The sequence below is a fragment of the Bos javanicus genome, chromosome 1 (genome assembly GCF_032452875.1).
Source record: "Bos javanicus breed banteng chromosome 1, ARS-OSU_banteng_1.0, whole genome shotgun sequence".
Taxonomy (NCBI): Eukaryota; Metazoa; Chordata; class Mammalia; order Artiodactyla; family Bovidae; genus Bos; species Bos javanicus.
In genome coordinates, this window is record NC_083868.1 from 112,499,992 (window position 1) to 112,521,624 (window position 21,633).

The 21,633-nt window shown below is 40.4% G+C and overlaps 1 protein-coding gene across 5 annotated transcripts in view; it reads right to left on the reverse strand.

The window, feature by feature from the left end:
- MME (membrane metalloendopeptidase) overlaps positions 1–21,633 on the reverse strand; it is a 116,855-nt gene that overhangs the window by 65,155 nt on the left and 30,067 nt on the right. For 4 of the 5 annotated variants that reach the window (XM_061417932.1, XM_061417949.1, XM_061417958.1 and 1 more), the window contains exons 4-8: positions 12,211–12,372; positions 10,951–11,031; positions 10,769–10,864; positions 10,532–10,650; positions 5,256–5,321 (exon numbers count right to left, since the gene is read on the reverse strand). In XM_061417932.1, the coding sequence (XP_061273916.1) occupies positions 5,256–5,321; positions 10,532–10,650; positions 10,769–10,864; positions 10,951–11,031; positions 12,211–12,372 (524 nt within the window). The remainder of the gene's footprint in view (positions 1–5,255; positions 5,322–10,531; positions 10,651–10,768; positions 10,865–10,950; positions 11,032–12,210; positions 12,373–21,633) is intronic. The other variant, XM_061417968.1, reaches the window with a different exon arrangement.

The window sequence follows — 21,633 nt, forward strand, 5'->3', positions numbered from 1 at the left end:
GGGAAATGGCCTTAGGTAATGATTTGATCAAGGAAATCTATAATTAGGGTCCCTTTGATCAGAAAGGGATGCTTCCTGTTCCCCAGCCCCTGAGACAGATCTGCAAACCAGATGCCATATCATAGTGTGAAAATCACTGGCTACAGTGACAGACAAAGAAGCCAGTCTTCTCTAGTCAAAGATAAAGTACCTTTCCTGTCTTCCCTGACATCTTCCCTCTCAACCATTCATCCATAGATTCCGCTGCTGCTGCTGCTGCTGCTAAGTCGCTTCAGTCGTGTCCGACTCTGTGCGACCCCATAAATGGCAGCCCACCAGGCTCTGCCATCCCTGGGATTCTCCAGGCAAGAACACTGAAGTGGGTTGCCATTTCCTTCTCCAATGCATGAAAGTGAAAAGTGAAAGGGAAGTCGCTCAGTCATGTCTGACTCTTAGCAACCCCATGGACTGCAGCCTACCAGGCTCCTCCATCCATGGGATTTTCCAGGCAAGAGTACTGGAGTGGGGTGCCATTGCCTTCTCCATAGATTCCACAATAGACATTAAATAAAAAGAGTATATAGAAATCTTCATGCTATGAGAACATATATGTTCTTCATCTACACAAAAGCTTCAGGAAAGGGCTTCATGAGTAAATAAAATTCAAACGTAGACTAAAGGGATTAGGAGAAAAAGAGGCGCATGCATGTATGTGTGTGTGTGTGTGTGTGTGTGTGTAGTGTTCCTGGCAAAGGAAACAGCATACATAAAAGTATATAAGTGAACAACCTAGAGAGGTGGGATGGGGTTGGGGGTGAGAGGGAGGTTCAAGAGGAAGGGGACATAAGTATACCTATGGCTGTTTCATGTTATATATGTCAGAAACCAACACAGTACTGTAAAGCAATTATCCGCCAATTAAAAATAAATAAATTTTAGAAAGAATTAAAAAAGAATATAAGTGAGAAAATCAATGAAAACCATTGTTATACTGATACAATGATATTGAGATTTAGTCTAGCTTTATAAATTCTCCACTAGTGTTATTTTGTTATCCTATCCTTTTCACCATTTTTTCTCCATGAATGATGTTGCTGCTAAGTCGCTTCAGTTGTGTCCGACTCCTAGCGACCCCATGGACTGCAGCCTACCAGTCTCCTCCATCCATGGGATTTGCCAGGCAAGAGTACTGGAGTGGATTGCCATTGCCTTCTCCAAACCATGAATGATAAAATCCTAAAAAAAAAAGTACTTGAAGGGACTGAATTCTTTCAGAGACTGCAGAGTAGTGGAAAAACTAGAATGAACTTTAATTTGATATCTGGCTGGGGATGCAGATGAAACTAAGTGAGGGATTACAGGTAGTAATGACTGGGAAAAAGTAGCAATTATCATGAGGGAAATAGGTAGAAAATTGGAATTTTCTCCATAGTTATATACTCTTCCCCCTCCCCCTAACACTCCAAAAGAATGGATTTTAAGATGGGAAGAGTACAGAAATGTTCTAGCAATTACCCATTTTCAGGATGACAGAATTTCATCTCATTAAAAAAAAAAAAAAGAATTCCATATAATATGCAGACTCCTTGCAACTGGAAGCACATTGCTTGGATCTTGGAGCACTAAGCTGAAGCATATTCTGAGGTCGGAGGTTAGGGGGAAAGAGTGCAGTGACCATATAGCCATAGTTATGGAAGCGGGGTAAGGCACCCAGCATGCTGTGTGTTTGCTTGTCTTATCCAGATCACGGGAGGGCACCTAATTTGAGCTAATAACTTCCTAGCTGAAAGTGCTAGTGCTACTGAGTTTTCTACATCATTTGTTCCCTTAAAGAACTCTACTACTATGAAATACTACTCTTAGGAAGTTGGAATGATGTAACGGAAGGAACAGAAGATAGGGACTAAAGTTCTATCTCTGGTTCTACTATTGTTTGAGCGTTCTGACAAAGACTGACAACCTTTAGGCCTTGGATTTCTCACTTATAAACTCTAATCACATTACTAATTCCAGATTTAATCTCCACTCCATTGTTTGACTACAAATATTTTGACTATAAGTATTTTCCCGACCAGTGGATGCAATGGGTAGTAGAGACTGCCAAATGTAAATATCTTTGGTCTGAGCTCCTCTTCTTTTCAGTAATAGAACCTTGTTCCCATTAACCAAATTTTAATAAGGCATACACATGGCCACTTGTTTAACACTACATTTCTCGGCCTCACTGATACTTAGCTGTGTCCACATGACAATATTCTAAGCAATGAAATGTATACAACTCCTGCATCACTTCCATGACAAGAAATTGCTTGTCTATCACTACCTCTTTTCTTTTTCCTATGAACTGAAATGTGAACAGGGCACTGGTCAACCAACTTTGACCAAACAGACTACAAATAAAACACTTGAGGAGGTCGATATTAGAGGTCAAAGAAAACAGTGCTCCTGGCCATTCCCATGAAGAGAGCTTCCTACCTCTCCGGAGACAGAAATGAACTCTCTTGCTTTTTCAGTCTCTTTTTTACCACAGTTTAGTAAGATCCCAACTAATTTATAAACTCAAATGTCTAGAGGAACCACAAAGTCAATAAAAATCAATGAATTATCTCGATGAGGACTGCCCAAGTCTGGAGAACAAAGGCCCTACCTGAAGCAAGAACCATAAAAAACCTCTGTCCCATAACTACATGGGGATGTAGGCCTAGGGTTTCCAATTCTGCTAATTTATCAGGAGATCTGGATTCTCAAGTAAAATCTTCAATTTTTAGAAAATCTTGGCAACTAATATAAAATTTTTAAAAAATTAGCCACAGGTTAAACAAAATGTCTCTCTATGACTCAAACCTATGACCTATATTATGACATTCTATTAATTATGAGACAATATTGAATACAAAATGCACATATACACCATCCTCTTAACAACAGGATCCTTTCCAAAAGAAAAAAAATGCAAAAAGGAAACTTTATCACATTACGTGTATACACTGACTGCCAGGTATACCTTGATATCAGGAATTTAAAATACAAAAAATATGTATCCTTTTTATTGCTGTTTAGTTGCTAAGTCACGTCTGACTCTTTTGAGTCCCCATGGACTGGAGCCGGCCAGGCTCCTCTGTCCACCGGATTTCCCAGGCAAGAATACTGGAGTGGGCAGCCATTTCCTTCTCCAGGGGATCATCCTGGACCAGGGACTGAACCAACATCTCCTGGATTGGCAGGCAAATTTTTTGCCACTGAGTCACCAGGGAAGTCCTCACACATCTTTATAAGGTTGGATAAATATAGTATGTTTTTAGGACAAAATCCTAAATTTGAAAAACATTCCGGTTAATAACAATGAAAAGGTAGTGTAATGAGCCAAAATTCTTCAATCACCCTCAACTCTGCAATAGGAAGCAGCTAGATAGCTTGTAAAGACAACTGCAACCCACATGATACCTGCATTGTCAAGAACTCAAATATCCCACGCCCATTTGATTGTCTATGACATTAATTGTGGACTTTTATATTTACCTTTTTCTTCATTTCAATGCTGTGTAGCCACTCATAAAGTTACTTTATACTGAATTTATTCCATGGCTTTTGAACTTAATAATGAGGCAAAATGCACACTCAGTATGAACATATAGAGCTAATCATTTTAATTAAGAAGTAATTTCAGCCACAACACCTCTGATCCATTAGAATAAAAGGTAACTAAACTTACTTCTGAGCCTCAAATTAGGAAAGAAAACATTTATGGAACCAAAACCTTCCCCAAATACTTAATACCCTACTCTGCTAAGTTCATCTTCTGTGGTTCCCTTATATCAACAAGCAAGTACACACCAACACCAGCTTGAGCAAGGCAAGGCTGTGAGACAATAAGAAGCAGTGTTGTGGGGTGTGACGAACAGAGTCAGAAGGTGGCCACAAAGGATTGTCTAACCCAATGCCCCTATGTGGGCAGCCCTCTGAAAGTCAAATAGGAAGGCTCTAGAAAGAATGGTGCCGAGCACAATGTATGTACTTACTGGACCATTCCCTGGTCTTCACTGGCACTGACCTAGACTATGATTCATCTGTTCATTTTTAAATCATTTGAATTTATAAAGAAAAAAAGACATTTAAAATTGGCTTTTCAGGGAAAATGGATATACCATGATATGGTTGTTGATAACAACCTCAGATATGCAGATGACACCACTTTAATGGCAGAAAGTGAAGAACTAAAGAGCCTCCTAATGATGGTGAAAGAGGAGAGTAAAAAAACTGGCTTAAAACTTAACATTCAAAAACCGAAGATCATAGCATCTGGTCCCATCACTTCATGTCAAACAAATGGGAAAAAAGTAGAAACATAACAGATTTTATTTTCCTGGGCTCCAAAATCACTGTGACTGCAGCCATGAAATTAAAAGATGCTTGCTCCTTGGAAGAAAAGCTATGACAAACCTAAACAGAGTATTAAAAAACAGAGACATTATTTTGCCAACAAAGGTTCATATAGGCAAAGTTCTGGTTTTTCTAGTGGTCATGTACGGATGTGAGAGTTGGACCATAATGAAAGCTAAGCACCAAAGAATTGATGTTTTTGAACTGTGGTACTAGAGAAGACTCTTAGGAGTCCCTTGGACAACAAGATCAAATCCGTCAATCCTAAGGGAAATCAACCCTGAATATTCCTTGGAAGGACTGATGCTGAAGCTGAAGCTCCAATATTCTGGCTACCTGATGTGAAGAGCTGACTCATTAGAAAAGACCCTGATGCTGGAAAAGATTGAGGACAGGAGAAGAGTGCAACAGAGGATGAGATAGTTGGAAGGCATCATCGACTCAATGGACATGAGTTTAGGCAAATTGTGGGAGATAGTGAGGGACAGGGAAGCCTGGTGTGTTGCAGTTCATGGGGTGACAAAGGGAAGGACAGGGCTTAGTGACTGAACAACAACACATGTATGCTGAGCCCCTTCATTGTTCATCCGAAACTATCACAACATTGTTAATGGGCTGTACTCCAATATAAAATTAAAAGGTAAAAATAAATAAGTAAATAAAATTGGCTTTTAAAAATGGGCCACATGACTTAAATACTAAGAATCAAGACACAAGGAATTTCAAGTTTCTTTGTTTCTTAAAAGATCTTCATTTGTTCTGTTGAGAATACTCAGTCAGTCAAAGGAAGCTCACTATTATGTATGATTTTCAGTATCTGCCTGAGTGAAGAAGATAGAGGGTTAAGTTTTTAATTCTGTAGTTTAGTTTTGTTGGTTTTTTGTTTTTGTTTTTACCTCTTTATATGCTGCAGTGCATTCATAGTAGTCTCTGGAAGGCAGGCCAAGTTGAGGTTGGTCAATCTATAAAAAATGTACAAAGAAGAAAATATTTAGTTGACAAATTATAAGCATGCCTACCTATGTGTAAACAAGATCTTAGTGTTCTTGCTCTATATAACAAGCTAACACTGAATGAATATACAATTAAGAAATGGTTTCCATAATACTTCTCAGTGTTAAACTGATGGGTAGGTGAGACAATCTGGAAGATCATATTACAGATATTTGAGAGAAACCAATGAAATCTTAAACCCACAAAAACCATATGGGGAAAGAGTTTACTGTATAACAATGGGAGAGATAAACAAACACACATTAGAATCTAGGGCTGGGGAGTTTTATACTTTTATAGGACATTTCAGGTCCCTGAGTTTCTAATATACTCCCTTGCTGGATGTTTTCTTTTGCCCCTACCCTTAATTGTAATGGAAAAAAAAAAAAAAGTGGAAAACCTCTATGGTGACTCAAGAAATTCTAAGCTAGTAGAAATCTTGCCAGAGATTTTTTTGAGACTCTGTACCCTAAGAGGGGGCTTCCTTGGTAGCTCAGTTGGTAAAGAATCTGCCTGCAATGCAAGAGATCGGGGTTCAATCCCTGGGTCGGGAAGATTCCATGGAGAAGGGAATGTGTTAGTATTCTTGCCTGGAGAATCCATATGGAAGAGGAGCCTCATGGGCTATAATCCATGAGGTGACAAAGAGTCGGACATGACTGAGCAAGTAACACACACACACAACACCCTAAGAGGACAGAGGAGACTCCTCTTCAGAGCTGCCCTGCTCAGGAGGTCAGCAGACCCAGCTGCCAGCTGAGCATATGAAAGAGGTAACCTATCTCTGCTCCAGCACGTCCACTCCACCCTGGATACCTCATGAAAGCTCCTAGACATCCTCGAAGCTTTGTGAGATTCCCTCCTACATGCTGCACGGTAAGTGGGTAAAGCAAACTATGGGTGGAAGTGAGAATCCTAGCAGTGTAAAGAAACAGGGCAATATAAAAGAAACAGAACGCAGAAGACTGGCAGGGAAAGAGCCAGAAGACATCCCCACAGGAGGGGCCCTGTTCCTTCTCTAACCTTCTGAGCCTCCTTAGCAATCATCATATGGTGATCAAGCAGGATGCTGGCATTCCACAGCCAAAGGAGAGACTCTAGGAAGACAGAAAGGGTCCACTGCAGACAAGAGTCAGGTTCAATTGTTTTCATGGTTTTAATAAAAATGACCATAAGGATTTATATAACGGTGACATACATAAGCTTCTATGATCTGTAACTTTTGGTAGTTTCTTTTACAGGAGACTAAGGAAAAGCTCTGTAAATGTTTTACTCCATTCCAAACATACTTATTAAGTACTAATCTCATCTTATGTGATTCTTCAGATCAGATCAGATCAGATCAGTCGCTCAGTCATGTCCGACTCTTTGCAACCCCATGAATTGCAGCACGCCAGGCCTCCCTGTCCATCACCAACTCCCGGAGTTCACTCAGACTCACGTCCATCGAGTCAGTGATGCCATCCAGCCACCTCATCCTCTGTCGTTCCCTTCTCCTCCTGCCCCCAATCCCTCCCAGCATCAGTCTTTCCAATGAGTCAACTCTTCCCATGAGGTGGCCAAAGTACTGGAGTTTCAGCTTTAGCATCATTCCTTCCAAAGAAATCCCAGGGCTGATCTCCTTCAGAATGGACTGCTTGGATCTCCCTGCAGTCCAAGGGACTCTCAAGAGTCTTCTCCAACACCACAGTTCAAAAGCATCAATTCTTCGGCGCTCAGCCTTCTTCACAGTCCAACTCTTACATCCATACATGACCACAGGAAAAACCATAGCCTTGACTAGATGGACCTTTGTTGGCAAAGTAATGTCTCTGCTTTTGAATATGCTATCTAGGTTGGTCATAACTTTCCTTGCAAGGAGTAAGCGTCTTTTAATTTCTTGGCTGCAGTCACCATCTGTAGTGATTTTGGAGCCCAGAAAAATAAAGTCTGACACAATTACCACTGTTTCCCCATCTATTTCCCATGAAGTGGTGGGACCGGATGCCATGATCTTCGTTTTCTGAATGTTGAGCTTTAAGCCAACTTTTTCACTCTCCACTTTCACTTTCATCAAGAGGCTTTTGAGTTCCTCTTCACTTTCTGCCATAAGGGTGGTGTCATCTGCATATCTGAGGTTATTGATATTTCTCCCGGCAATCTGGATTCCAGCTTGTGTTTCTTCCAGTCCAGCATTTCTCATGATGTACTCTGCATATATGTTAAATAAGCAAGGTGACAATATACAGCCTTGACGTATTCCTTTTCCTATTTGGAACCAGTCTGTTGTTCCATGTCCAGTTCTAACTGTTGCTTCCTGACCTGCATACAAATTTCTCAAGAGGCAGACCAGGTGGTCTGGTATTCCCATCTCTTTCAGAATTTTCCACAGTTTATTGTGATCCACACCGTCAAAGGCTTTGGCATAGTCAATAAAGCAGAAATAGATGTTTTTCTGGAACTCTCTTGCTTTTTCTATGATCCAGCGGATGTTGGCAATTTGATCTCTGGTTCCTCTGCCTTTTCTAAAACCAGCTTGAACATCAGGAAGTTCAAGGTTCACGTATTGCTGAAGCCTGGCTTGGAGAATTTTGAGCATTACTTTACTAGCCTGTGAGATGAGTGCAATTGTGCGGTAGTTTGAGCATTCTTTGGCATTGCCTTTCTTTGGGATTGGAATGAAAACTGACCTTTTCCAGTCCTGTGGCCACTGCTGAGTTTTCTAAATTTGCTGGCGTATTGAGTGCAGCACTTTCACAGCATCATCTTTTAGGATTTGAAATAGCTCAACTGGAATTCCATTACCTCCACTAGCTTTGTTCGTAGTGATGCTTTCTAAGGCCCACTTCACTTCTCATTCCAGCATGTCTGGCTCTAGGTCAGTGATCACACCGTCATGATTATCTGGGTCATGAAGATCTTTTTGGTACAGTTCTGTGTATTCTTGCCATCTCTTCTTAATATCTTCTGCTTCTGTTAGGTCCATACCATTTCTATCCTTTATCAAGCTCATCTTTGCATGAAATGTTCCTTTGGTATCTCTGATTTTCTTGAAGAGATCCCTAGTCTTCCCATTCTGTTGTTTTCCTCTATTTCTTTGCATTGATCGCTGAAGAAGGCTTTCTTATCTCTTCTTGCTATTCTTTGGAACTCTGCATTCAGATGTTTATATCTTTCCTTTTCTCCTTTGCTTTTTGCTTCTCTTCTTTTCACAGCTATTTGTAAGGCCTCCCCAGACAGCCATTTTGCTTTTTTGCATTTTTTTTCCATGGGAATGGTCTTGATCCCTGTCTCCTGTACAATGTCATGAACCTCATTCCACAGTTCATCAGGCATTCTATCTATCAGATCTAGGCCCTTAAATCTATTTCTCACTTCCACTGTATAATCATAAGGGATTTGATTTAGGTCATACCTGCATGGTCTAGTGGTTTTCCCTACTTTATTCAATTTAAGTCTGAATTTGGCAATAAGGAGTTCATGGTCTGAGCCACAGTCAGCTCCTGGTCTTGTTTTTGCTGATGTATAGAGCTTCTCCGTCTTTGGCTGCAAAGAATATAATCAATCTGATTTCGGTGTTGACCATCTGGTGATGTCCATGTATAGAGTCTTCTCTTGTGTTGTTGGAAGAGGGTGTTTGTTATGACCAGTGCATTTTCTTGGCAAAACTCTATTAGTCTTTGCCCTGCTTCATTCCGTATTCCAAGGCCAAATTTGCCTGTTACTCCAGGTGTTTCTTGACTTCCTACTTTTGCATCCCAGTCCCCTATAATGAAAAGGACATCTTTTTTGGGTGTTAGTTCTAAAAGGTCTTGTAGGTCTTCATAGAACCATTCAACTTCAGCTTCTTCAGCATTACTGGTTGGGGCATAGACTTGGATTACTGTGATATTGAATGGTTTGCCTTAGAAACGAACAGATATCATTCTGTCATTTTTGAGATTGCATCCAAGTACTGCATTTCGGACTCTTTTGTTGACCATGATGGCCACTCCATTTCTTCTGAGGGATTCCTGCCCGCAGTAGTAGATATAATGGTCATCTGAGTTAAATTCACCCATTCCAGTCTATTTCAGTTCGCTGATTCCTAGAATGTCAACATTCACTCTTGCCATCTCTTGTTTGACCACTTCCAATTTGCCTTGATTCATGGACCTGACATTCCAGGTTCCTATGCAATATTGCTCTTTACAGCATCGGACCTTGCTTCTATCAAGCCCTTTAAGAAGAATGACATTTTGCTTACCTTAACTGGGAAAAAAAAAAAAAGTACAGATGTAGCAAGCATCAAAATTATGTTCAATATCCCATTTTTGGGAGAAGGCAATGGCACCCCACTCCACTACTGTTGCCTGGAAAATCCCATGGATGGAGGAGCCTGATAGGCTGCAGTCCATGGGTCGCTAAGACTCAGACACGACTGAGCGACTTCACTTTCACTTTCCACTTTCATGCATAGGAGAAGGAAATGGCAACCCACTCCAGTGTTCTTGCCTGGAGAATCCCATGGACAGAGAAGCCTGGTAGGCTGCAGTCCATGGGGTCCCACAGAGTCGGACACGACTGAAGCGACTTAGTAGTAGTAGTAGTAGTAGTAGTATCCCATTTTTATGATCTTTTTGGAGTCAATTAGGACTTTCTGATTTCCAACCCATATTACTTATATAAACAAGACCATGCTCCTTTCATGAACGTATAGAGAAATCAAGTGCTTTTTCTAAATTGTTATTGTTTAGTCACTAAGTTGTGTCTAACTCTTTGTGACTCCGTGGACTGTAGCCCACCAGGCTCCTCTGCCCCTGGGATTCCGTGAGTCAAGAATATTGGAGTGGGCTGCCATGCCCTCCTCCAGGGGATATTCCTGCCCCAGGGATCAAACTCAAGTTTCCTGTATTAGCGGGTGGGTTCTTTACCACTGAGCCACCAGTGAAGCCCCTTTTCTAAATAGGAGAGACCTAAAGTCTTTCATTTCTTATCTAAACAAAGATAGCAGAAAGGAGAGTTGAATGTCTAAAACATAGCATCAAGAAAACAGTTTCAAAATTGGAAAGCCAGGTATCTGTCCTTGAATTTATTACCACTTTGTTCCTACAAGTCAAATAAGAATAAGCCTTATTTTTTCTAAATATCAATAACAACAATGCATGTGAATGTTTTATCACGTTAAAGATAACTCTGGCTGTTGGCCATACAAACTTACATGAATTATATGATTCGTAGAGTTTTTATCATCAGTGCCAACAAAAAAATTAATAATGACTTTTTTTCCATATTTAGAATTCAGTTGTGCAATAGATTTCTCAGCTGTCCAAGAAGAACCTAAAGAAATGAAAGGTGAAGTATATCATTAGATGCTTGATGCATTAATATGATACTATAGTATAATAATAACAGATTTTATACAGAAATAATTTTTTTAAAGGGAAGACTGTCTTACCATATTTTTGCTCCCAGTTTTCTAGCGCCACTGGCCAATCATATATATCTGGCAACAGTCTAAGTAGAGGTTCCCCGCCTCTGCTCTCAATAGCAGCTTTTAAAAATAATGAATATAAATATATTATGAAGTATATACATATTTTGGCATACTCCTAGTAAAATAAAATAAAGAGCACTTACTTTCATTTATACAAGATCTATATAGCATTTTTGCTTTCTGCACTGCTATTATATCTTCAGTTTTGGGTTCCTGAAGGACATCTGAAATGGAGTGTTGGTAAAATGCATCAGTATAATTGTTCATTTGCAGCTCTAAATAACATTTTCAATGCAAGTTTGGTTTAAAAAAAAAAACAAAAAACTTGTATGTGTTCATACCTCTCCCATTCCAAAACCCTATGAGAAAAACCAAACTCCTTATCAGATCATTATTCCTAGTGTAGAAGGAGGAGTTACTTTCATTAGCCAACTTAGATGAAAGTCTTTTTGACTAGATTATTAGTTTCTGGTGAACAGTGATCTGTACTGCTCTGCCATACAGAAGTTACTTTTTCTGATATTGAGATTAAAAAGAAAACAAATTTGTTTTGGAATTTGTAATTTAATATGATAGTCTTCTTGATGGTTGGAGGGTAATTATTTTTGTGTGATCATACTGTTCATGCTCCAAATGAAATGTTCTACTTGCTTGGATATTAAAAAATAGTAAAAAAAAAAAAAAAAGTTTTGATTTTTACAAAGTATTCTAAACAAGAACACAGAATGTAGGATAACAATGGACTAGACACAACTTCCTCAGCTTCCCGGGCAGAGTGTCTTGATTATATCTGGATTAGAACAGATATACCTAGTCTGGGAAGGCAAATCTTGGTACTATCTTACAGCAACTTCAACACAGGGCCAGGGTAAACATGCATGTCCTGTTTAGTGGCAATCATTTAATTTCTCCTGTAAAATGCATAGATACCACCTTCATGGATAATAGAGCATTTATCATGTTATATTCAAATGAAAGCAGGAATGCTGAGATGTCAACATATTCATTTTAGTGTCTTCCATCCTTAGAGTGACTCAGCAATGGTCCACAAAACTTGGAGGGATTATCAACTTTTAATTTTGTGTGACACTCCCTGTAATGGCTTTTACATTCCCAAGTAAAATCTTGAAAATGGATGTTATTTAGTTGCTAAGTTGTGCCTGACCCTTTTGTGACCCCATAGACTATGGCCCACCAGGCTCTTCTGTCCATGGGATTTCCCAGGCAAGAATAATGGAGCAGATTGCCATTTCCTTCTTCAGGGTATCTTCCTGACCCGGGGGACCGAACTCACATCTCCTGCACTGGCAGGCAGATTCTCTACCACTGAGCCACCTGGGAAGGCCTTAAAATGGATATATTAAGACAGAAATCTTTGATACATAGACTTAAACTTCACTAACCTTTCAAAACGACTTCTAATTCATCTCTTAAAATGTCAAAGTTACTGTAACGAGAGCTGGTCTCCGGAATGACGTTACGTTTCAACCAGCCTCCGCAAGCATATTTGAAAAAGTCTGTACAAGGCTCAACAGTGGCATCCATGTTCTGGATCAGTCGAGCGGCTGAAAGACCAGAGAAAGGATGAGATAAAGTGAAGGGTTTGTTTCGTAAGTAGTTTGGAAGGGGGGAAGAAAAAGAGACATGTTACTTCTTTATGATCAAGTCAACTGGACTAATGCTCTTCTTTTTACTTGTGGAACTGTGGACTTAGGTTGAATGATGAATAGTACGTGTGTATACTTCTTCTTCCTTTACTGTAGTGGGTTGGTTTTATTCTTAAGAGGTCTGGGTCCTCCTGTCCTCCATCTTATCTCTTTCTTTAAATAACCAAGTGTCTCGCTAGTTTCTACCTCAGATGAAAGAGAAAATGCAGGCCTGCCTTAGCTGTCCTGGGCCTGGAGTCACTCTGCACTCTGATAACTTTGGCTGTTGACTTTGTTCTTCAAGGTGCTGTGACCTTTGAACATCTAGGAGGCTCTACGGTATGTGGGATTGTTAAGGGATTTTATTGTTTCAGTAAAGATCTGAAGCTACAGTTAATACTTCTTGGACTCTGCTTACAATATTTCTGCAATTCATACCGGATATCCAATTTGCATTTGTTTATGTAGAGTCTGTCATTATAAAATTAGCTGTAAGCTTGTTAGTTTTTCTTTCATCCATGATTTTATCTTTGAGAATTATGATGAAAAAAACAAATCAACTAATGTTGAGTATTTAAAATGTGCAAAACACTGACTGTACTAGGTGTCTCAATTAATAGAAAGATAGATAAAGAGAAGATCTATGAAGAGAAAAATACTATATTATGTACAGGACTCTTGTGCTCACAATTTCTACACCTGGAACAGTGAGAAAACCCTACCATTGCCCTCCCCACATTCTTTCTCAAACAAGTTGAACTGTTTTGCAAGGAAAACAAAAGAGCAATTGAGAATTCATCTGCATCAAGAGAGTATAAGTTCTCAAGTGAGCTTTTGAAAATACTTTGCCTTCTGAATAAATTAATTAAACACTTTTAAAGAACTGCTGAGCTGTGTGGATTTTTCCAGCTTGGAATGGTTAATCTGTCTTCCCGCTGAGCCTCGAGCCCCCGCTTCTGACCACTTTTGGACGTGTTTGCCTGACTGTCATCTCAGTCTCCATCTCTTTAAGACTAAACTCTGTGGGTCACCTCCAAACCAGTCCGCTCTGGATGTTTGTACTTTGGCATGTGGTACAATTGTTATCACAGCCTCCCAGGTTTGAAATCTTGAGTAGAATTCTGTGTTTCATGCTCTCCCTTGGGCTATCGTAACTCTTCTGCCTCTTTCAATCTATACTCTAGATAATCAGTGTCAACCTAGTTTACATGTTCCTCCCTTTTGACTAGACGTCACCCAACTACTCCTCTTGCTATTCATAGTATTATCTCTCTACTTGTATACATATGTTGTGTATCTTTCACAGGTTAAACTTCCCCAAAGACCCTTTTGCTCTAGCTACTCCCTTGCTCAAAAATGTCAGTGGCTTGACACTGCCCAGGTTAAATTACGACTCTTTAACTTGGCTAATGTAAAGTCTCTACCTTCTCTCTTTTTTCCTCCCTGCGTTTTCACAAAAACACTGTACTTTGGCCAGGTGGGTTTTGCCGCAAGGACCACAAACACTCCTGTGCTTCTCTACCCTGCATCTTTGTTTCTCTCCTCCTCACTCCACCCTTTTTTAAAAAACAGTTTTATTGGAGTACAGTTCCTTTGTAATGTTGTGTTAGTTTCTCCTGTACAGCAAAGTGAATCAGCTATACATAAATATATATTCCCTCTTTGTCACCACAGAGCAACGAGTGGAGTTCCCTGTGCCATACAGTAGGTTCCTGTTAGTTAGTTATTTTATACATAGTAGCATATACATGTCAATCCCAGTCTCCCAGTTCATCCCACCTTCTCTTTCCTTGCTTTTGTATCTGTATGTTTGCGTCTTTATTTCTGCTTTGCAAATAGGTTCATCTGTACCATTTTTCCTAGATTCCACATACATGTGTTAATATACGATTTTTTTTTCCTCCTTCTGACTTACTTCCCACTGTATGACATGCTCAAGGTCTACCCATGTCTCTGCAAATGGCCCAGTTTTGTTCCTTTTTATGGCTGAGTAGAAACTTGACCCTTTCAACTTCTCCCATTCTTTCCAAATTCTACCCACTATTCAAGGTTCAGCTTCTGTCCCATCTCTTCCAAACCATAGAGAAAATTTCTTTCTCTGAACTCCTGGGAGGTCACTGTCTCACTCAGTCTTAAATGCTCTAGATTAGGCTATTTTGAATTTCTCATATAAATACCTGCTGAGTCTTCCTAACCATTCTGTTGATGAACTCAACCTCTTTGTATTCCTGTCACCTGGAATGTTCAGTAAAATGCGTTAAGTTTGTATGATGACATTACTGAATCATCAATGAGTCCCTTTACTTGTTCCTCCTACACATCTCCTTCCCTAGTTCCTGCAGGTCAGACCAGTTCTCATTTCACAGCCTCCAGGGTCAGTCCCATACTTCCAGTTCCCACTGTTTCCATTCTTTCTTGGGCCTTCGTCTCTAAGGCTCTATTCATGCCCTTTCACCAAAGTATGGCCCCAGGCCTCTCCCCATGCCATCCATCCTGTGTGTCAATTGGATTCACACCATCCTAGCATTTCAGTATGCCATTTTCCACTCCAAAGTATTCAATATTTCCACTCCAAACTATTCAATATTCCACTACAAAGTATTCAGTCCTCTCGCATTCATAATAAAATCCAGATTCATAGTATATTCTAACCTTAACATACCTAGTGAAGCTTCTCTCATCACTTTCTTACATGAGCCATCTGCCCCAAGTAAATGAATGTATTCATTTTATGCTATGGAACATCTTACAGTTCTCCATTTCTGTAACTTTGACTCTGTTGCCTCAACCCTTGTCAAAATATCCTTTTTTATTTTCTCACATTCAGAAATTTCAGGCTTGTTCAAGGCTCAGTTCAAATCCTTTTTCTTCATGAAGGACTGTCCCTACAAAGCCCATACTGGCTGACATTCATTTTTCTGTTGGAAAACCCATTGCCTCTTCACCTGGATTGTGGTTCCCACAAAGGTAGAGATACAATTTCCAGTTTTCTCTCAGAGCCTAAGATTGTGCTTGATCAAGACTTGTCAGTAAAAACTCTAACTTGAAACCTCAGGTAAAGATTAAGAAATAGATCCTAAAAAGGTAGAAAGAAAATGAAAATCTCTTAAAGTTTTAAGGAAATGAAGATATGATGACAGGGGAAATAAAAATAAAGACCCTAAATAATAGAAGATTATTATGTAAAGTGAAAAGCCAGAAAACTGGAACCTGAAAGGACTACTAGCTAAAGACATTCTCAGCACACATTTTTTAGCAATTTTATACAACTCTTGTCTTTCAACAGACTTTAAAAAGTGTAAGCTGAATGTTGTAAAGGCAACCACCATTTTGAAAGCACTTCTACTTTCTTCTATTCTCGGAGGAAATAGATGGCTTCTATCCTAACACCACAAAGAGCCATAGACTCCTAGTTAGGAGGGCATCGAACACATACTGACCCACCCTGAATGAAAAGGAGGAGCAGTGGCTGAAGTCCCACATTCATGAGTGCAAATACACGCCACGTTCACACAGCCTCACCTCCCACCACGAAAAAGACGATCCTTCCCATCTTAGGTTGAATTCCTCACTTGATACACAGTGAAACTACTTACATCTGGACAACAAACCAAAGAAGCAGCATTCAAGCAATTTGTGAGGTATGTGCAGACGAGAGAGAGAGAAAGAGAGAGAGAGAGAGAGAACCTCTGCCAACCCTTTCTGTGCCACTTTTAAAGTTTCCCTTTGACCAGAGAGCTCATCGGAGCGCAGGAGCTTCCAATCACATCAAAGAAAGTTCTGTTCTGATGAATATTTTGGGGCCATGGGCCAAGGCAAGTCATGGGCTAGCACTTTCATGCTGGGGCTTTGATCAACCTTCCTTTAATCTCTTATCGTGGGTTTTGATTCTCGTTTTGCACCTTATCCTCTGGACCTCCTCTGTGCTGGCTTTCCTTTGAAGTCAGCGGTAGACTCAGGGGTAGGAGGGCCATAGGAAACAGACACACCACTGTCAAACTGACTGTAATTGTTTTTATATTTTGCACTTTGTTTTGAATTACTCAACCTCTCCACAAAGCCACACCTGGGGCTCTTCAGATGTTTCCGAATCTGTGAGTTTCTGACTTCTGAGTAAACAAATGTGGTTTAAAAACAAACAAAATTATTTTACCTTCATAAGCAGACACAAAAATGATGTAGTAAATACCAGTGTATTGACACAAAATGCTGTTGACCAGATGTTTATAAAGGTAAAAGAAAGTGTATATTATGACTTTTTGAAAATCTGCATAAAAACAGAGGAAGTCTAAAAGGTCTTTAGAGCAATTGTATCTGGGTAGAGAGATTATGAGTGTGTTTAATTTTGTGTTATTTGCTTATCTCTATTTTCCAGTTTGTATTAGATAAACATGCTTTGCTTTTACAATAAGAAAAGAGTTTATTTTTAATTTAAGAAAATAGTCACATAAAGACAAGAAAAGTAATCTTTTATTAATAATGAGCTTATTTCTCATGAATGACAATTCTGAATGTTCTAGGCTGATAATAAATGGCACACCGTTTTTTTCTCCAACTAATCTTTTTGTAACATTTGCCCAATGTATTTGACCATAGGAATTTAAAAACAAGCTCAACTACCATCTGGGACATTATTAATTGCTGTATTCATTACCAGGCCCTATTGTATGGGTATGGATTAGAAGATGCTACATAAGCTGAGAAAATGTTTAGAGTTCTTAAATCAGTCAGGCTTGTTTTGAATCCCTGAGCTTCCCCACTTTTTAGCTGTAAAAGACTAAGTAGTTCCTGGACTTCCCTGGTAGTCCAGTGGTTAAGAATTTGCCTTCCAATGCAGCGGACACAGGTTTGATCTCTGGTCAGGGAAGTAAGATCCCACATGATGCAAAGCAACTAAGCCCTCACTCAAGACACCGCAACTACTGAAGCCCACACACTGTAGAACTTGTGATCCACAACTAGAGAAACCTGTGCACTGCAACTAGAGAAAGCCTGTGTACCACAAGGAAGACCCGGGGCAGCCAAAAAGAAAACAAGCCAAAAAAGTAGCTTCCCCAAGATCCAGAAGCTAGTAAGTAATGGAGACCCAGAACTTCCACTTGGGTGTGTGTGGCTCCCTGCTCACACTCTTCCCTCCACACTCTGGCCATAGCCGGAGTGTGTGAGAAGCAGTGAGTGTGCTCCATCCCTCTCTCCTCCTCCACTTCTTCCCAATTACCCTTTATTCTCCCCTTGCCCTGCCCTCTTCTTTACTTCCTTTCCTCCCCTCAGTGTTGAGCTCATCACCAGAAACTAGTGCAGAGTCCAAGGAAGGAAAAGGCATCAGAATTTGGAGTCTGTAGGGGCCAGGAAGAAGGACAGGGAAAGAAACAGATGAATTCTTCACAGGGTAACAAGCAGACAGAGGCACACCCAGGAGAGCTCTTCTTGAGGTGGACACGTAGCAGGGGTCTTGCCTAACCCTCCTCTAGATAGAGCAGGACGGATGATGGAGAGTGAAGATTTTCCATGATATATTTAACAGCAACAACTTTCAACTGTGGTTAACCATGTGAATCACCTTAGAAGCCTTTTAAACATAAAGATGCCAAGGATCAAGGATAGATCCCTGATCAATCAAAACCTTTGAGGTGGTTCCAGCATCTTTTAATGCTTCCTGAGTGATTTTAATGTCCATCCAAGGGAAGAACTATCAGATTAGACAATAGAGAAACATGGAAAATGAAAACAAGAGAACTCAGTATCAGCAAGTAAAAACAGTACTATGCTTAGATGTATGTGTGTGTGCTCAGTTGTGTCCAACTTTTTGCGACCTGACTGACCCATGGACTCTAGCCTGTCAGGCTCTGCAATCAATGAAACTTTCAAGGGAAGAATACTGGAGTGGGTTGCCCTTTCCTACTCCAGGCATACTTGGATGGATCAGGCCTATTCCTTCTCGCCTTTCCAGCCTGTAAGTGTGAATGGGCTCGTGTCATGACAACCCATATTTCTAAGTACATTGATCCTTTCCGAGTCCCTGGCACAGTATGGCAAGGAACCACACAAGTGTCTTCTGTACAAGCCCACTCTCCTTAGCCCTCCACTATACTCGCTTTGCCTCCACAGCCTCCTTTCCTGGATCCCATCCACAACCTCTGGTGCAAGGAATATGCTCTCTTCCATCAGTCACTGTCTTAGGGGAGTCCCAAGAGGGCTCATGGCCCCTCCAGGTGAGGAGCTCTCTTGATTTTATCTCCATGTCTTCCTCTACCAAGAACCACAAGGACCAGTGGGCCTGGTTTGGGAGGAGGGCCAAAACAGCAAAAACTGGACTGCATACAGAATCACTTCTCTGATGGGAAAGATTTTCTTCAACAGACATTTCTGTTGAGCTTGACTTTTATTCCTCTGAGATGAGCTCTATCTATCTCGGGAGGACCCTGACCCTCTCAGCAAACAGACCCAAGACACAACCACTCCACTAGTTATCAGACATGATTAGGCATGGTGGAATTCTAGCTTCACTGGAAACCAGCTACTGGTCTACCTCAAGAAGGGGCAATCCATGATCTGCCTTTGAATGCCAATAGCTTCCAGTGTTTTAGGATCCCCCTGTTTTATCTATATGCCACGCTTTCAAATAACATCAATGGTTTGCTGAGTGAAAATGGAATTTGGGGCACTATCAAAAGAAAGATTTCTAAGTTTATACATGTACATTCCATAGAGGCCAGTTTTCTGGTCCTGTGTGTATGAATCTATATGTGTATTTTAAAGAGACTTCTGCATGTCTCAAGTGCTCCTAGGAAGACTCTCAGGAACATAATGTAATCTGAAATAAATGATTGCCACTGGATAGCAAGAAGCTTTGTGCTGTGGCACTTTGTTGTAAGTTTAATTTTCTTTAATGTTGATCTTTACTTAGTAGATCACTGATACATTCCCGTGCAAATGAATTAACAGGAATTATGAATAGGGTTCAGACTTAAACTGAAGAAAGTAGGGAAAACCACTAAAACATTCAGGTATGACCTAAATCAAATCCCTTATTGATTATACAGTGGAAGTGAGAAATAGATTCAAGGGATTAGATCTGATAGACAGAGTGCCTGATGAACTATGGACAGAGGTTCATGACATTGTACAAGAGGCAGTGACCAAACCATCCCCAAGAAAAAGAAATGCAAAAAGGCAAAATGGGGGTCTGAGGAGGCCTTACAAGTAGCTATGAAAAGAAGATAAGCTAAAGGCAAAGAAGAAAAAGAAAGATATACCCAATTGAATGCGGAGTTCCAAAGAATAGCAAGGAGAGATAAGAAAGCCTTCCTCAGTGATCAGTGCAAAGAAATAGAGAAAAATAATAGAATGGGAAAGACTAGAGATTTCTTCAAGAAGATTAGAGATACCAAGGGAATATTTCATCCAAAGATGGGCACAATAAAGGACAGAAATGGTATGGACCTAAGAGAAGCAGAAGATATTAAGAATAAATGGCAAGAATACACAGAAGAACTATACAAAAAGATCTTCATGACCCAGATAATCACGATGATATGATCACTCACCTAGGGTCAGACATCCTGGAATGAGAAGTGAAGTGGGCCTTAGGAAGCATCACTACGATCAAAGCTAGTGGAAGTGATGGAATTCCAGTTGAGTATTTCAAATTCTAAAAGATGATGCTGTGAAAGTGCTGCACTCAACATGCCAGCAAATTTGGAAAACTCAGCAGAGGCCACAGGGCTGGAAAAGGTCAGTTTTCATTCCAATCCCAAAGAAAGGTAATGCCTAAGAATGCTCAAACTACCGTACAATTGCAGTCATCTCAGTCAGTTCAGTTAAGTGGCTCAGTCGTGTCCGACTGTTTGCGACCCCATGGACTGCAGCACGCCAGGCCTCCCTGTCCATCACCAACTCCCAGGGTTTACCCAAACTCATGTCCATCAAGTCGGTGATACCATCCAACCATCTCATCCCTCTGTCATCCCCTTCTCCTCCCACCTTCAATCTTTCCCAGCATCAGGGTCTTTTACAATGAGTCAGTTCTTCGCATCAGGTGGCCAAAGTATTGGAGTTTCAGCTTCAACATCAGTCCTTCCAGTGAACATGCAGGACTGATCTCTTTTAGGATGGACTCGTTGGATCTCCTTGCAGTCCAAGGAACTCTCAAAAGTCTTCTCCAACATCACAGTTCAAAAGGATCAATTCTTTGGTGCTCAGCTTTCTTCACAGTCCAACTCTCACAACCATACATGACTACTGGAAAAACAACAGCCTTGACTAGACAGACCTTTGTTGACAAAGTAATGTCTCTGCTTTTTAATATGCTATCTAGGTTGGTCATAACTTTTCTTCAAAGGAGCAAGCATCTTTTAATTTCATGGCTGCAATCACCATCTGCAGTGATTTTGAAGCCCCCAAAATAAAGTCTGCCACTGTTTCCACTGTTTGCCTATCTATTTGCCATGAAGTGATGGGACCAGATGCCATGATCTTAGTTTTCTGAATGTTGAGCTTTAAGCCAACTTTTTCACTCTCCTCTTTCATTTTCATCAAGAGGCTCTTTAGCTATTCTTCACTTTCTGCCATAAGAGTGGTGTCATCTGCATATCTGAGGTTATTGAGATTTCTCCTGGCAATCTTGATTCCAGCTTGTGCTTCTTCCAGCCCAACGTTCCTCATGATGTGGTCTGCATATAAGTTAAATAAGCAGGGTGACAATACACAGCCTCGATGTACTCCTTTTCCTATTTGGAACCAGTCTGTTGTTCCATGTCCAGTTCTAACTGTTGCTTCCTGACCTGCATACAGATTTCTCAAGGGGAAGGTCAGGTGGTCTGGTATTCCCATCTCCTTCAGAATTTTCCAGAGTTTGCTGTGATCCACACAAAGGCTTTGGCATAGTCAATAAAGCAGAAATAGATGCTTTTCTGGAACTCTCTTGCTTTTTCAATGATCCAGCAGATGTTGGCAATTTGATCTCTGGTTCCTCTGTCTTTTCTAAAACCAGCTTGAACATCTGGAAGTTCACGGTTCCTACATACTAGTAAAGTAATGCTCGAAATTCTCCAAGCCAGGCTTCAACAGTATGTGAACCATACTGTTCCAAATAGTGTTCCAAATAGACTGGTTCCAAATAGGGAAAGGAGTACGTTAAGGCTGTATACTGTCACCCTGCTTATTTAACTTATATGCAGA